The sequence below is a fragment of the Somniosus microcephalus genome, chromosome 3 (assembly GCF_052327205.1).
Source record: "Somniosus microcephalus isolate GS21.2 chromosome 3, FLI_Smic_1.0, whole genome shotgun sequence".
Classification (NCBI taxonomy): Eukaryota; Metazoa; Chordata; class Chondrichthyes; order Squaliformes; family Somniosidae; genus Somniosus; species Somniosus microcephalus.
In genome coordinates this window covers 133376395-133394155 of record NC_140989.1, presented here as the reverse complement: position 1 = coordinate 133394155, position 17761 = coordinate 133376395, and the positions used below count along the sequence as shown (strand labels likewise).

At 46.4% G+C, this 17761-nt stretch overlaps 1 protein-coding gene across 1 annotated transcript in view; it reads right to left on the bottom strand.

Annotated features, from left to right (window-relative positions):
• Positions 1 to 17761, bottom strand: part of bfsp1 (beaded filament structural protein 1) — a 38233-nt gene that overhangs the window by 20095 nt on the left and 377 nt on the right. The window contains exons 2-3 of the mRNA XM_085977749.1: positions 7891 to 7951; positions 4197 to 4292 (exon numbers count right to left, since the gene is read on the bottom strand). Of these exons, the coding sequence (XP_085833875.1) occupies positions 4197 to 4292; positions 7891 to 7951 (157 nt within the window). The remainder of the gene's footprint in view (positions 1 to 4196; positions 4293 to 7890; positions 7952 to 17761) is intronic.

The following is a 17761-nucleotide window of genomic DNA, read 5'->3' as shown; positions in this document are numbered from 1 at the left end:
ACAGACCACATTGTGGCACTGGAGCAGCGGATGGATAGATATTGGAGCATTCACGAGGCTGAGGAAGTCGTGGATAGCACGTTTAGGGAGGTGGTCACACCGCAGGTAAAGGTTGCACAGGCAGAAAGGGAATGGGTGACCATCAGGCAGAATACTAGGCACAGGCAGGTAGTGCAGGAATCCCCTGGGGTCATCCCCCTCTCGAACAGTAATACCGTTTTGGATACTGTTAACAGGGGAAGGCAGCAGCAGCCAACCTCCTGGCACCAGGGGTGGTTCTGCTGCACAGGATGGGAGGAAAAAGAGGGGTAGAGCTATAGTGATAGGGGATTCTTTTGTAAGGGGAATAGATAGGCGTTTCTGCGGCAGCAAACGAGACTCCAGGATGGTGTGTTGCCTCCCTGGTGCCAGGGTCAAGGATGTCTCGGAGAAGCTGCAGAAAATTTTGGAAAGGGAGGGTGAACAGACAGTTGCCATGGTGCATATAGGTACCAACGATATAGGTAAAGAACGGGATGAGGTCCTAAAAGCTGAATATAGGGAGTTAGGAGGTAAATTAAAAAATAGGACCTCAAAGGTAGTAATCTCAGGATTGCTACCAGTGCCACGTGCTAGTCAGAGTAGAAATAGAAGGATATTTCAAATGAATACGTGGCTAGAGGAATGGTGCAAGGGGGAGGGATTCAAATTCCTGGGACATTGGAACCGGTTCTGGGGGAGGTGGGACCAGTACAAACCGGACGGTCTGCACCTGGGCAGGACCAGGACCGATGTCCTTGGGGGAGTGTTTATTAGTGCTGTGGGGGAGGGTTTAAACTAAAATGGCAGGAGGTTGGGAACCTGAGCAGGGAGACAAAGGAAAGGGAAACAAGGACAGAAGCAAAAGACAGGAAGGAGAAAAACAAAAGTGGCAATCAGAGAAATCAAGGGTTTAAAACAAACATGGCCACAGTAAATAATAATTCTAAAAGGTCTAAGAGCATTAAATAGACAAGCCTGAAGGCTTTGTGTCTTAATGCAAGGAGCATTTGTAATAAGGTGGATGAATTAGCAGTGCAAATAGAGGTAAATGAATATGATATGATTGGAATTACGGAAACATGGCTCCCGGGGGACCAAGGCTGGGAACTCAACATCCAGGGGTATTCAATATTCAGGAAAGATAGGCAAAAAGGAAAAGGAGGTGGGGTAACATTGCTGGTTAAAGAGGGGATTAACACAATTGTAAGGAAAGATATTAGCTCTGATGATGTGGAATCTGTATGGGTAGAACTGAGAAATACCAAAGGGCAGAAAACATTAGTGGGAGCGGTGTATAGACCCCCAAACAGTAATGCAGAAGTTGGGGATGGCATTAAAAGGGAAATTAGAGAAGCATGCAATAAGGGCACAGCAGTCATCATGGGTGACTTTAATCTACATATAGATTGGGCTAACCAAATTAGTAACAATACTGTGGAGGAGGAATTCCTGGAGTGTATACGGGATGGTTTCCTGGACCAATATGCCGAGGAACCAACTAGGGATCAGGCCATCTTAGACTGGGTATTATGCAATGAGAAAGGATTATTTAGCAATCTTGTTGTGCGAGGCCCCTTGGGTCGGAGCAATCATAATATGATAGAATTCTTCATTAAGATGGAGAGTGAAGTAGTTGACTCAGAGGCTAAGGTCCTGAATTTAAATAAAGGGAACTATGATGGTATGAGACGCGAGTTGGGTAGGATTGATTGGGTAATGTCACTCAAAGGGTTGACGGTGGATAGGCAATGGCAAACATTCAAAGATCACATGGATGAACGACAGAATTTGTTTATCCCAGTTTGGCATAAAAATAAATCAAAAAAGGTGACTCAACCGTGGCTAACAAGGGAAATTAGGGTTAACATAAGATCCAAAGAGAGGACATATAAATTGGCCAAAAAAAGCAGCAAACCTTAGGATTGGGAGTTTAGAATTCAGCAAAGGAGGACAAAGGGATTAATTAAGAGGAGGAAAATAGATTATGAAAGTAAGCTTGCAGGGAACATAAAAACTGACTGTAAAAGCTTTTATAGATATGTGAAGAGAAAAAGATTGGTGAAGTCAAGCGTAGGTCCCTTGCAGTCAGAATCAGGGGAATTTATAATGGGGAACAAAGAAATGGCAGACCAATTAAATACATATTTTGGTTCTGTCTTCACAAAGGAAGACACAAATAACCTCCCAGAGATGTCGGGGAACATAGGGGCTAATGAGAGGGAGGAACTGAAAGAAATCAGTATTTGTAGGGAAATGGTGTTGGGGAAGTTGACGGGATTGAAGGCTGATAAATCCCCAGGGCCTGATAATCTACATCCTAGGGTACTTAAGGAAGTGGCCCTGGTGATAGTAGATGCATTGCTGGTCATCTTCCAGAACTCGATAGACTCTGGAACAGTACCCATGGATTGGAGGGTAGCTAATGTTACCCCACTATTCAAAAAATGTGGTGGAGAAAAAGCAGGGAATTATAGACCGGTAAGCCTGACATCGGTAGTGGGGAAAATGCTAGAGTCCATTATAAAAGATGTAACAGCAGAGCACTTGGAAAGCAGTGACAGGATCGGACAAAGTCAACATGGATTTACAAAAGGTAAATCATGCTTGACTAATCTACTGGAATTTTTTGAGGATGTAACTGGTAAAATAGATAAGGGAGAACCAGTGGATGTGGTGTATTTGGACTTTCAGAAGGCTTTCGATACGGTCCCGCATAAGAGATTAGCTTGCAAAATTAAGGCACATGGGATTGGGGGCAAGGTATTGACTTGGACAGAGAACTGGTTGGCAGATAGAAAGCAAAGAGTTGGAATAAACGGGTCGTTTTCCGAGTGGCAGGCAGTGACTAGTGGGGTGCCGCAAGGATCGGTCCTAGGACCCCAGCTGTTCACAATATATATTAATGATCTGGACGAGGGAATTGGATGTAATATCTCCAAATTTGCAGACGACACAAAGCTGGGTGGGCACGTGTGCTGTGAGGAGGATGTCGTGAAACTCCAGTACGATTTGGACAGGTTGGGTGATTGGGCAGAAACATGGCAAATGCACTATAATGTGGATAAATGTGAGGTTATCCACTTTGGTGGCAAAAACAGGAAGGCAGATTATTATTTGAATGGCAATAGATTGGGAGAAGGGGAAGTGCAAAGAGACCTGGGTGTTCTTGTGCACCATTCGCTGAAGGTAAGCATGCAGGTGCAGCAGGTGGTTAAGAAGGCAAATGGTATGTTGGCCTTTGTAGCAAGAGGGTTCGAGTACAGGAACAAGGATGTCTTGCTGCAGTTGTACAGGGCCTTGGTGAGACCGCACCTTGAGTATTGTGTGCAGTTTTGGCCGCCTTATCTGAGGAAGGATATTCTTGCCATGGAAGGAGTGCAGCGAAGATTCACGAGGCTGATACCTGGGATGGCAGGAATGACGTATGAGGAGAGATTGGGTCGATTGGGCTTGTACTCACTGGAGTTTAGAAGACTGAGAGGGGATCTCATCGAAACCTATAAAATTCTGTCAGGCCTGGACAGACTAGATGCAGGAAGGATGTTTCTGATGGCCGGGGAGTCCAGAACTAGGGGTCATAGTCTAAGGATAAGGGGTAAGCCATTTAGGACTGAGATGAGGAGGAATTTCTTCACCCAGAGAGTGGTGAACCTGTGGAAGTCTCTGCCACAGAAGGCGGTGGAGGCCAGTTCATTAAATATATTCAAGAAGGAGTTGGATATATTTCTTAAGGCTAAAGTGATCAAGGGATATGGGGAGAAGGCAGGGACAGGGTACTGAATTTGGTTGATCAGCCATGATCTCATTGAATGGCGCGGCAGGCTCGAGGGGCCGAGTGGCCTACTCCTGCTCCTATCTTCTATGTTTCTAAAGCCCAGGATCCCATATGCTTAATTAACCTGTCTTGCCACCTTCAAAGATTTGTGCACTAGCACCCTCAGGTCTCTCTCTTCTTGCACCCCCTTTAACATTGTGCCATTTAGTATGTATTGTCTCTCCTCATTCTTCCTACCAAAATGTATCACCTCACACTGCTCTACGTTGAATTTCACCTGCCATGTTTCAGATCAAAAATAGCGAGCGGTGTTTATTATTGAAATATGAGAGTTGATTACTTTGCTTACCAATGCTGTCTGCAAATAAATGGTTGCCAGAAGATGGATGCTTGAACATACCTTTGTGTTTCTCTCTTTAGTAGAGTTTAGATCTTCCTGCAGGAATTGAGTATGGATCTGGAGTTCCAGGTTCTTTAATAAAGCTTCATTTGCATTCTATGAAGAAGACACACTAACGTGACACACATATTGGATTTTCACGGTTTTTCATTTTAATGATCAGAGTCCTTGCATTAACTGACTATAAGCTGTAATATCCTCTCACTAGTGGGAGAGCTCACTGTTTTCAGATTTCTTTTATAACCACACACAGAACATCAGCACCATTATGATATTTATTGGCTCTGAAATGAGCTGTTTCCTTACCTCTAATGGGTAATATAATCCCTTCAAATCATGGGTACTGAATTGGAAGTGGTATAAATGCCCACTTTAGGGATTGGTTTAATGCTAGTCCTGATTCGGTTACATGACAATCTGACCTGAATCATCCTATTCTGCCTCTGAGTCTTCTCCTCATACACGCAATGCTACTTGTTCCAGCTTTATGTCATAGTTTGTTATTGCAGCCTATAATGGGAACTAGCAAAACAAAAGAATGCAAATAAGAGTACCGTATGGAATTGCTCCACTGAGCAAATCCAATATAATTGGGTAATTGCACTAATGCAGCGGCTGGGAAACCTGGAAATCCGCTGGGAATGGTCCCTGGCAATCGAGAAGGTCAGGGGTCATGGAGGGGGACCTTGGAGCGCGGCGAAGAGGAGGGAGGGAGAAATCATAGGGGAGAGATCACAGGTGAGAGGTCGCAGGGGGAGAGGTCAAGGTGGGGAGAGATCGCAGCGGGGGTCAGAAGTTCACAGGGAGGTGGAGAAATAGAGATTGTGGTGGGAAAGAGATAGTGGGGGTGGGATGGCAGCTGAGCTGAGGCAGGCAGATCACGGCAGGTTATCTTGGGGTACTGGGGGAAGCATTCCTGGCTCACAAGCAGTGATGGAAAAGCCCTTACCTGCAAATCGCTGACAGAATCTTAGGAATGGAACCACATTTAAATATTCTGATGCCTCTCGAGAGCGCTTTACTCGGATGACCCCAAACCTGCCACGGTTAAACTGGAAGTCGGCACGCTGGCGGCAGGTTGGGGTAGGGGATTACATTTTTAACAATTTAAACCTCCCCTCCCCCACCCTGACACTATCCCATCTGTCCTGGTTGGGGCTGGGAATGGGGGGAGGGTTAAAATTCCCCTCAAGGTGTTTATGTGAGAAAAAAATAGTTTTAGCCTACAAAAGATTTAAATCTTTGATAAACAGAAGAGAATGCTGAGGGGCGACCTGATAGAGGTCTTTAATGTTACGAAAGGGTTGGATAGAGGAGACGTAGAGAAGATGTTTCCACTTGTGGGGAAGACCAGAACTAGGGGCCATAAATATAAGATAGTCACTAATAAATCCAATAGGGAATTCAGGGGAAACTTCTTTACCTAGAGAGTGGTTAGAATGCGGAACTTGCTACCACAAGGAGTAGTTGAGGCGAATAGCACAGATACATTTAAGGGGAAGCTAGATAACTACATGAGGTGAGAAAGGAATAGAAGGATATGCTGATAGGGTGAGATGAAGTAGGGCGGGAGGAGGCTCTTGTGGAGTGTAAACACCTGCATAGACCAGTTGTGCCGAATGACCTGGTTCTGTGCTGTAAATTCTATGTAATTCTATGTAACAGGAAGAGGGGTACAAGGAAGGCTATTCCAAATGATTATAGAGGCAAGAGGAGCAAATTAGTTGATGAAATTCTAGGTCATGATTGAGTCAAGAGCAGAAAAGGACATAATTTACAGGCGGGGCCTCAGTTTAACATCTCATCCAAAAGATGGCACCTCCGACAGTGCAGCACTCCTTCAGTACTACACTGGAGTGTCAGCCTAGATTATGTGTTGAAGTTTGTGGAGTCGGGCTTAAACCCATGGCCTTCTGACAGCAGGCAAGAGTGCTATCCATTAAGCCAAAGCTGACGCTGAACATTGTTCACTGAATAGTGACCAGGAGCAGGAACCTTAGCTGATTGTCCCCTTCCTACTCCAGTGAGATGAATTGTAATTCCCCCTTGCCTGTCAACCTGTCGTCCCTGGCTAATATTAGCTAAGAGTACAGATTGATATTCTTTCTGGCTCAGTATTGCACTACATAGTACATTTACTCACTGAGGCATCAGAGGAGGCTTATATTAACTTCTATGGTCCAGCCAAGGAAGCAGCTTGTTTAGGAAGTGCCTGATATGCAGTGGCACTAGGAAAATGTGAAAAGATTGACCTAGTCACTTCAATTAGGCTTAATTTTAGATCAGTAGATTTTTGCTGGCCAAGGGTAGTAAGGGATATGGAGCCAAGGCGGGTGGATGGAGTTAGGATAGAGATCAACCAGGAACTCACTGAATGACAGAACAGTCTCGAGGGACTGAATGGCCTACTCCTGTTCCTATGTTCCTAAATAGTATTAGATTGCTCTCCATTGTAATCTTTGAGTGGTGGTAGGCACTAAACTGTGAACATTTTGTATTATATAACATCTGTGAATAGTTTTTTGTACATTTGTAACTCTAGCTGTACGAAACTACATTCATTAATTCATCTGAAGATAAATTGAACATTTTAAATTTATTTTGTTTCAAGAAACTCCTGCATTCCTTAGCTTGTTCCTTTATTTATTTTATGATTTATTTGAAATGCCTTTTAGACACAAAGCCAGTACAACCACATAGCAGACACCTGATTTACTGGGAAATGTGATATTTTACATCAAGACATCCTGCAGCTGGTGGATTGGCAAATGTGAGCAGCTGTTGTTTGCTGCTGGCTGGTAGTGCAGCAAATCACCTACACAGTGCTCTCTCAGCTCCCTCCCCCAGTCCAAAGACAACAAGACACTTCTTCACTAGTACGATAGCAAAATACTGCAGATGCTGAAAATCTGAAATAACAACAGAAAATGCTGGAAAAACTCAGCAGGCCAGGCAACATCCATGGAGAGAAATTAGAGTCAACGTTTCGGGTCAAAACCACTTCTTCATATAAGTGCTGAATTCGACACAGTGTCTGTTCCCCCAAAATCTATTGTTGCTGTTTTGAACTTTTAACTGATTCAATAAAACACCCTTTCACAGTTTATTTCTGGCGAATCAGATGCCTGTTTGTATCCCAACCAGTCTGATGATGGGTCATCGACCTGAAACGTTAACTCTGTTTCTCTCTCCACAGATGCTGCCTAACCTGCTGAGTGTTTCCAGCATTTTCTGTTTTTATTTCAGTTTGGATCCCAGCTCCAGGACTATCAAAACTTTGGAAAATGGGAAAGTTTAGCGTTCATTGAGAAGTATATAGAAAACTTAAGATATGGAATATTACTTAAAAATAATGAAAATGAAAGGTGAAATTTGTAAAAATTCAAGAAGAGAAATTGGGGAAAGAGAAATGAGACAATATGGGAAGAGCAGAAGTAAAGTCTTTTAAGTTTTATTTAATTTCTTTCCGTTTCATTTAAGTTTACTGCTCATATCTGAGTTCCATTAATACTATAATATTAAGGTCTGTTTCAGTGTCATCATACCAAAGGTACAATTCCAGAAACTAGCTGGTGCAGGGATTTGATGCTTTGCCCCAGTCTAAGGGGTTTTAGAGTAAATCTTGATTCTTTTGTCCTATTCTCCTCTGGAGTGCTGTATAACTACAGTGAATTGTAAAAGTGAAGGATCTCACCTTATTCAGGCTCTCAACGGTATCCTGAAGCTGTTCATGATACTCACATTCAGTTCTATATCTGAAAGCAAGGTAAGTGTCTGAATGGAATGTTTGAAATACAGTATTTAAAAAATGAAATCATTTTTACTCATGTTATTTTATAATCGTTTTCCAAAGGTGTCTCTACAAGACCAAGTGTCAGCATTAATACATAAAAAGTAATGAAAACCACTTAAGATCGCTCCATGCTCACCTTCCCATACTAAATTTCTAAATTGTTAGTATTTCTCTTACATCATTTCCTATAACAGAAGAAATCTTTTAGCCAGTTTTTCTGTTTAGCTTTACGTAGACAAGGGGCCATTTTAATAATTCTACAGCAAACACACTGAAAATGGTGGTGATACTGAGACAATGGAAGGGTACCTATCAGGGTAGATTGAACAGGCTGGGGTTCTTTTCTCTCGGAAAGAGAAGGCTGAGGGGTGAACTGATAGAAATCTTTAAGATTATGAAAGGGTTTGATAAGGTAGACGTAGAGAAGATGTTTCCATTTGCAGGCGAGACCAAAACTAAGGGCCATAAATATAAGATAGTCACTAATAAATCCAATCGGGAATTCAGGAGAAACCTCTTTACCCAGAGAGTGGTTAGAATGTGGTACTCGCTACCACAAGGAGAAGTTAAGGTGACTAGCATAGATGCATTTAAGGGGAAGCTAGATAAAGACATCAGGGAGAAAGGAATAGAGGGATATGTTGATGGGATTAGATGGAAGGGTGGGAGGAGGCTCGTGTGGAGCATAAACACTGGCATGGATCTGGCGGGCTGAGTGGGTTGTTTCTGTGCTGTAAATACTTCATAATATTATGTTGATGGCTGAGCTGAAAAAGTACAATGTGCATGATCCTGCTGTAGTATTTTTTTCCAGAAGGGGCAATGGATTGCCAAAGTAAATGCTGTACTAGTGTAGTAAGTATCTATCATAATGGGATATTAGATTTGATCCTAATACACAACCCTTGCTGTTAACAAAAAGAAAATTAAAGTTAGAAGACTGGAAAATAAAACTGCCAAAAACCTCTGCAAAGTCTTATTTCTTCAGCCACACTTTCATTCATCTCTTCTAGCGCTTCTCCTACTTCTTGCTAAATCCCTCCATGGCTTTGCCCCTCCCTATCTCTGTAACCTCCTCCAGCCCCCCAACAATCTGAGATCTCTGCGCTCCTCCAATTCTGGCCTTTTTCGCATCCCCGATTTTAATCACTCCACCATTGGTGCCTTGACTTCAGCAGCCTAGGCCCTAAGCTCTGGAATTCCCTCCCTTAAACTCTCTACCTCTCTCTGCTCCATTAAGACGCTCCTTAAACCTCTTTGACCAAGCTTTTGGTCACCTGCCCTAATATCTTCTTATGTGGTTCAGTGTCAAATTTTGTTTGATAATCGCTCCTGTGAAGCGCCTTGGGATGTTTCACTACGTTAAAGGCACTATATAAATGCAAGTTGTTGTTGTCGTGTCTGCTCCCCTCCCCCATGTGAAGCACCTCGAGATGTTTCACTATTTTAAAAAACAAGTTGTTGTTGAGTGCTATAATTATGAGGTAATGACAGAACACTGTGCAAATCCCAGCCACAGCATGGTGCACACAACAACAACAACTTGTATATATAAAGTGCCTTTAACGTAGTTGATGCACTGTCAACAACACCAAAGACTACGAGTTGAACTTATACGAAGTAGGCTTTTATTGACTAAGAACTGGAGCATGCCTCTGCTAGTGGATCCATCCTAAGAGCTCCCGGGGGAAGGGTGGTGAGTCACCTTTATACCCGGGCTTAGGGGTGGAGCCAGGGGCGGAGACATGCCCGGACCTGTACAGAGTTAACAGTGGTTTACCACATTCACCCCTCGTTTAAAAAAGAGTCCGGCGGGGTGAAGTGTTTCAAAAGTTCGTATACGAAAGTCTCTCCGGGGGTCTTGTCTGCCGTAATGATCTTCGTGGTGCCGGTTGCGGCGGTTCTTTGCCCGCGGCCGCTTCTCGCGTGGGACGGAGCACTGGCGTGTCATCCTCTCAGGGTAGGGATGGCACCGGCATGTCGTCAGTTCGTGGTAGACACCCCGGTGGTGCGTTGTGGGTAGTGGTGGTGGGTGGAGGTAGTGGATGGTGATCGATGGTGTTTCAGGTGGTACCTGAGGGTGCGAGGTCTCGAATTGAGACTGTGTCCTCCCGCCCGTCAGGATACGCCACGTAGGCGTACTGTGGGTTGGCGTGGAGGAGGTGAACCTTTTCAACCAGGGGGTCTGTCTTATGGCTCCTCACGTGTTTCCTGAGCAGGACGGGTCCCGGAGATGTCAGCCATGGCGGTAGTGATGTCCCCGAGGTGGATTTCCTGGGGAAGACGAACATCTTCTCGTGAGGGGTGGCGTTTGTGGCAGTACAGAGCAGTGATCGTATGGAGTGGAGCGCATTGGGGAGGGCATCTTGCCAGCGGGAGATTGGGAGGCCCTTGGATTTTAGGGCGAGCATGGCGGTCTTCCACACCGTTGCGTTCTCCCTCTCTACCTGTCCATTACCCCGGGGGTTGTAGCTGGTAGTCCTGCTCGTGGCTATGCCCTTCTCGAGCAGGTACTGGCGCAGCTCGTTGCTCATGAACGACGAGCCCCTGTCGCTGTGGATGTAATTGGGGAAGCCAAATATGGCGAACAGGTCGTTGAGGCACCTGATGACTGTGGCGCTGGTCATGTCCAGGCAGGGGATGGCGAAGGGGAAACGGGAGTACTCGTCAATAATATTGAGGAAGTACGTGTTGCGGTCAGAGGAGGGAAGGGGCCCCTTGAAATCAACGCTGAGACGTTCGAAGGGGCGGGTGGCTTTAATCAGGTGTGCCCTGTCTGGCCTATAAAAATGCGGTTTGCATTTGGCGCAGACCTGGCAGTTCCTGGTCATGGTCCTGACCTCCTCAATGGAGTAAGGCAGGTTGCGAGCTTTAATAAAATGGAAGAACCTGGTGACCCCCGGGTGGCAGAGATCATTGTGGAGGGTCCGTAGCCTATCGACTTGTGCGTTGGCACATGTCCCACGGGATAGGGCGTCTGGGGGCTCATTAAGTTTCCCGGGCCGGTATAAGATATCGTAGTTGTAGGTGGATAACTCGATCCTCCACCGCAATATCTTATCGTTTTTGATTTTCCCTCTTTGTCTGTTGTTAAACATAAATGCTACTGACCGTTGGTCAGTGAGCAGGGTGAAACGTTTACTGGCCAGGTAATGCCTCCAGTGCTGTACAGCCTCCACTATCGCCTGGGCCTCCTTCTCGACTGAGGAGTGTCGAATTTCGGGGCCCTGGATGGTCCGTGAAAAGAAGGCCACGGGTCTCCCCGCCTGGTTAAGGGTTGCGGCTAGGGCGAAGTCGGATGCATCGCTCTCCACTTGGAAAGGGATGGACTCATCCACTGCATGCATTGTGGCCTTCGCAATGTCCTCTTTTATGAGGGTGAAGGCCGCGCGGGCCTCTGCCGTCAGGGGGAAGGAGGTTGACTTGATGAGGGGCCGGGCTTTGTCCGCATAGTTGGGCACCCACTGGGCGTAGTAAGAGAAGAACCCTAGGCATCTCTTCAGGGCTTTTAGGCAGTGGGGGAGGGGTAGTTCCAGGAGGGGGCGCATTCGGTCGGGGTCGGGGCCGATGACTCCGTTTTCCACCACGCAGCCAAGAATAGCGAGGCACGTGGTGCGGAACATACATTTTTCTCTGTTGTATGTCAGATTCAGCCGTTGGGCCGTACGGAGGAATTTTTCTAGGTTGGCGTCGTGGTCATGCCGGTCATGGCCGCAGATGGTGACGTTGTCTAGATAGGGGAAGGTGGCCTGCAGCGCGTTCTGGTCAACCATCCGGTCCATCTCCCTTTGGAAGACCGAGACCCAGGTGGTGACGCCTAAGGGGACTCGGAGGAAGTGGTAGAGGCGACCGTCGGCCTCGAAGGCCGTGTACTGGCAGTCCTCAGGCCTGATGGGGAGCTGGTGGTATGCCGACTTCAGATCAATCATCGAGAATACCCGGTATTGTGCTATCTGGTTGACCATGTCAGATATGCGGGGAAGTGGGTATGCATCTAATTGCGTGTATCGATTGATCGTCTGGCTGTAATCAATAACCAGGCGCTGTTTTTCGCCGGTCTTCACTACCACCACTTGGGCTCGCCATGGGCTGGTGCTGCCCTCGATAATCCCTTCTCTCAGGAGTCTTTCTACTTCTGATTTAATAAAGCTCCTATCTCCGGCACTGTACCACCTGCTTTTAGTAGCAATTGGCTTGCAGTCTTTGGCGAGGTTAGCGAACAACGGGGGGGGGGTTTGACCTTCAGGGTGGACAGGCTGCATACTTTGCGCGGCGCCGTGTTTAAATTCTGCCGGCTGCAGACTGTAAGTGGGGGCAGGGGCCCGCCATATGCCATCGTGACGCTCTCCAGATGGCACTGGAAGTCTAATCCTAGCAGTACGGGAGCGCAGAGCTGTGGCAGGACGAGGAATTTAAAATCTCTGTACTCCACGCCGTTCACTGTCAGAGTCGCTACACAGTAGCCGCCGACATCCGCCGTATGGGACTTTGAGGCCATAAAGACCTGGTGGCGTGTGGGCATAACCGATAGGGAGTAGCGTCGCACCGTGTCGGGGTGGATGAAGCTCTCCATGCTTCCGCAGTCGAAAAGGCAATTTGTGGCATGGCCATTTACCTTTACGTTCATCATGGACCTGGCTAGTTGATGGGGCCTAGATTGGTCCAGGGTGATGGAGGCCATCGTCGAGGTCGGTAGGTCGCTGTAGTATTCGCCCGCGCCGGGGGCCTGGTCTCGAAATGGTGTCCAAGATGGCGGCTCCCCTGCGGCTAGTGGTGCCCAAAATGGCGGCCCGCACGGCTCACACGTGGTTGGTGGGGTCCAAAATGGCGGCCTGCACAGTTCACACGCGGCGCTGCTGGAATTGGGGGTCGATTTCGCCCTGCACACTCTCGTGTAGTGGCCTTTCTTGCCGCATTTGGAGCAGGTCGCGTCCTTTGCTGGGCATTGCTGTCTGGGGTGCTTGGCCTGGCCGCAGAAGTAGCATTTCTGGCCTCTGGTCATTGCAGCTGTAGTTGGGCTGCTGGCGGCTTGTGGCCTTACCGGGTCCCAAGATGGCTGCTCCCGTGACATCCACGTGGCCATCCGGTCAGGGGGGTAGGCGTCCATGTTCTGGAGGGCCACGTCTAACGAGTTAGCGAGGGCCACCGTCTTCTGCAGGTCGAGCCCCCTCTGTTCCAGCAGCCTCTGCCGAGTATAGTTGGACCTGATGCCGGCTACGTAGGCATCTCAGATCAGGTCTTCCGTGCATTCCCTGGCCGTCACCGCTTTGCAATTACAGGCCCGGCCGAGGACTCTCAGTGCCAGTAAATATTCGGCGCCCGATTCCCCGGGGCGCTGTTTTCGGGTAGCCAGGAGGTGTCTGGCGTAGACCTCGTTAACAGGCCTCACGTATTGTTCCTTTAGCGTCGCGATGGCGGCCGTGTAAGTTGTGGCATCTCGGATGATCGAGTAGACTCGGTGGCTCACCCGTGAGTTCAAGACAAGCCGTTTCGCATCATCTGTAGTGACGGTAGTGCTGGAGGCCTCCAGGAAGGCTTCGAAACAGCTCAGCCAGTGCTCAAAGTTATTGGCTGCATCTGCTGCTTGAGGATCCAGGTCTAAACGTTCCGGCTTCAAGATTTGCTCCATGTCGAAAATTTAGTCAATAAAATTGATGCACTATCAACAACACCAAAGACTACGAGTTGAACTTATACGAAGTAGGCTTTTATTGACTAAGAACTGGAGCATGCCTCTGCGAGTGGATCCATCCTAAGAGCTCCCGGGGGAAGGGTGGTGAGTCACCTTTATACCCGGGCTTAGGGGTGGAGCCAGGGGCGGAGACATGCCCGGACCTGTACAGAGTTAACAGTGGTTTACCAAGGTGCTTCACGGGAGCGTTATCACATAAAATTTGACACCGAGCCACATCAGGAGATATTAGGATAGATGCTTGGTCAAAGAGGTAGGTTTCAAGGAATGCCTTAAAGGAGGAGAGAGAGGTAGAGAGGCGGAAAGGTTTAGAATCATAGAATCGTAGAATGGTTACAGCACTGAAGAAGGCCATTCGGCCTGTCGAGCCCGTGCTGGCTCTCTGCAAGAGCACTTCAGCTAGTCCCACTCCCCTGCCCTTTCCCCGGAGCCCTGCAAATTTCTTTCCTTCAGATACTTATCCAACGCCCTTTTGAAAGCCATGATTGAATCTGCCTCCACCACCCTTTCAGGCAGTGCATTCCAGATCATACCACACGCTGCATAAAAAAGGTTTTTCTTACGTCACCTTTGGTTCTTTTTCCAATCACCTTAAATCTGTGTCCTCTGGCTCTCGACCCTTCTGCCAATGGGAACAGTTTCCCTCTATCTACTCTGTCCAGGCCCCTCATGATTTTGAACACCTCTATCAAATCTCCTCTCAATCTTCTCTGCTCCAAGGAGAACAACCCCAGCTTCTCCAGTCTATCAACATAACTGAAGTTCTTCATTCCTGAAATCATTCTCGTAAATCTTTTCTGCACCCTCTCTAAGGCCTTCACGTCCTTCCTAAAGTGTGGTACTGTACCCAGAATTGGACACAGTACTCCAGTTGGGGCCGAACCAGTGTTTTATACAGGTTCATCATAATCTCCACACTTTTGTACTCTATACCTCTATTCATGAAGCCCAGGATCCCGTAAGCCTTTTTAACTGATTTCTCAACCTGCCCTGCCACTTTCAACGATTTATGCACACACATCCCCAGGTCTCTCTGTTCGTGCACCCCCTTCAGGACTGTACCATTTATTTTATATTTCCTCTCCTCATTCTTTCTACCAAAATGTATCACTTTACACTTTTCTGCGTTAAATTTCATCTGCCACGTGTCTGCCCATTTCACCAGCCTGTCTATGTCTTCCTGAAGTCTATCACTCTCCTCCTCACTGTTCACTATATTTCCAAGTTTTGCGTCACCTGCAAATTTTGAAATTGTGCCCTGTACATCCACGTTCAAGCCATTAATATATAGCAAGAAAAGCAGTGGTCCTAGAACCGACCCCTGGGGAACACCACTGTATACCTTCCTCCAGTCCAAAAAACAACCATTCACCACTACACTCTGTTTCCTATCACTTAGCCAATTCCATATCCATGCTGCCACTGTCCCTTTTATTCCATGGGCTTCAACTTTGCTGGCAAGCCTATTATGTGGCACTTTGTCGAACGCCTTTTGGAAATCCATGTACACTACGTCAAGTGCATTACCCTCATCAACCCTCTCTGTTACCTCATCAAAAAACTCGATCAAGTTAGTTAAACATGATTTGCCTTTAACAAATCCGTGCTGGCTTTTCTTAATTAATCCACACTTGTCCAAGTGACTGTTAATTTTGTCCCTGATTACTGTTTCTAATAGCTTCCCCACTACCGAGATCAAACTGACTGGCCTGTAATTGCTGGGTTTATCTTTACACCCTATTTTGAACAATGGTGTAACATTTGCAATTCTCCAGTCCTCTGGCACCACCCCCGTATCTAAGGAGGATTGGAATATTATGGCCAGTATCTCCCCGATTTCCTCCCTCAATTCCCTTAGCATCCTAGGATGCATCCCATCCGCTCCTGGTGACTTATCTATTTTAAGTACAGCCAGCCTTTCTAATACCTCCTCTTTATCAATTTTTATCAGATCAATTATCTCCACTACCTCCTCCTTTACTATGTCTATGGCAGCATCCTCTTCCTTGGTGAAGACAGATGCAAAGTACTCATTTAGTACCTCAGCCATACCCTCTGCCTCCATGTGTAGGTCTCCTTTTAGGTCCCTAATCGGCCCCACCCCTCCTCTTACTACCCTTTTACAGGAAACTTTGGTTTATCTGGAGGTTGTATGGCTGGAAACCTCGATCTAACGGCAGAAATCAGCAGCCATTTTGTTAGGTTTTTTTTCTTTTTTTTTCTTCTCCTAGCATTTTTTTAAACAGTCAATCTCTGGAAAGCCTCTCTGAAGCTGTTGCTAAGCTACAGAGACGCTTCCAAGGTACGGGCCGACTGTTTACAAGCTGTTGCTAAGCAACAGTGTTTGTTGTCAGATACGGAGATGAAAACCTCCGTATCCTTCAACATTAGTGCTGGTCTGTCCGGAAGTTTTCATAGATCGGCATCACGCCGGTCCCGTCGGTGCCGGATATCGTGAAGTTTCCTGTACTATTTATATATCTATAGAAGACTTTTGGATTACCTTTTATGTTGGCTGCTATTCTATTCTTATACCCTATCTTTGTCCGTCTTAGAGAGGGAATTCCAAATCTTAGGGCCTTGGCAGCTGAAGGCATGGCTGCCAATGGTGGAGCGATTGAAATCGGGGATGTGCAAGAGGCCAAAATTGAAGGAGCACAATTGGATTCACAGAATCAACCAGTCACAAGCGATAAGTACAGGACACATGGCATTGAAGAATGTGATCTGAGAACCCATCTTTCCCTCACATCGTCACGTCACAGCGCCAACTGCTGTTATAATTAATTAATTATGATTTCATTGTCCCCTTCAATTTCACTGATTAAATGCCCGTTAACAGATATATTTGTTCAATCAATGGAACTGAAAGGGACAATGAAATGACAGGTAATTATAGTGGTCACCAGGGAGACTGTAACTAAGTCTTTCACCATGAACAGTTCCCAATAACTCTTAGGACATGATTTGGATTCAATTCAATATTCATTATAACAAGTCCACAGTGTATAATCCCTGTCTTTAACTGCACCAGCATGATATTTTCTACTTCTATACTTTGTCTCCTTTATTCACACCAAATTCAGGATGGGAGCCACAGTGTTCTACAAACTAGATTAACTTACTGTTTCTTTCAATCATTTCTTACTGATGTTTTGGGTGGAACAGAATGACAGACATTATAATATTTTCTTATTTTTGTGTGTTTGTTTGAGAAGTGTTTGTGCTAGGAATGGGACACTTTCCACTTTACGCACCTAGTGTCAGAATCAAGCAATCCCAGCTCACGTACAGCATGGCTGGATGCAGGATAAAGCTCCCTCTACTCTGCCCAGCAATGTATCAGTCACACCCTCCTGGAACATCCCCTAACACACCAGTGAGGCACTGGGCTGAATCTTGCTGGAGCGGGGCATCTCGTGGCATCTCGCCGTTAGTTAGACTTTTCCCTGCAGCCTTCTGCTTGGATATAATTTGCGCCGTTACTTGCTGGAAGTGAGAGCTGATAACGGCGCGGCGAGGGCAATGGGGCATCTGGGACCAGGGTGAATGGCGGGACCAGCTCTCCATAACCAATGAGGTTTAAGGATTGAGAAAGAAACAGAGGAACGACGGAGAAGGAAATAGGGTGAATTAGAGTCACATCAGGTACAAAAACAGAAATAAAGAGAGGGAAAGAGAGATTGGATTAAGGGAGAGAGAAAAAAAGAGACAAAAAGGAAAAGTAAGAAAAAAATTTCAGATTGTTTTAGGCGGCCACCAGCTATGCCTCTACAGCGCCCAAAACCAACATGGCGTCTGACATGTTTCCAATGCTATTCGGCCGCAGGAGATTTTCCCCTTAAATTGGACCTCTATACCCATGTTTTCTACCCAGAAATGGGCGCAGCGTGGTCCAATTTCACCTGCTCTGTTTGTGTCTACTCTGCTCATGCCTTAATAGCAAACTATCCCATTATCGCCTGTGTTTGTCAATCATACCTTACTGAGAATAACTATTTAAAGTTTCCTTTATCACACACTGCTTTCAATGCTGAGGTGCAATCGTGGACAAGGAGTAAACAAGTGGTGGACGCCAAA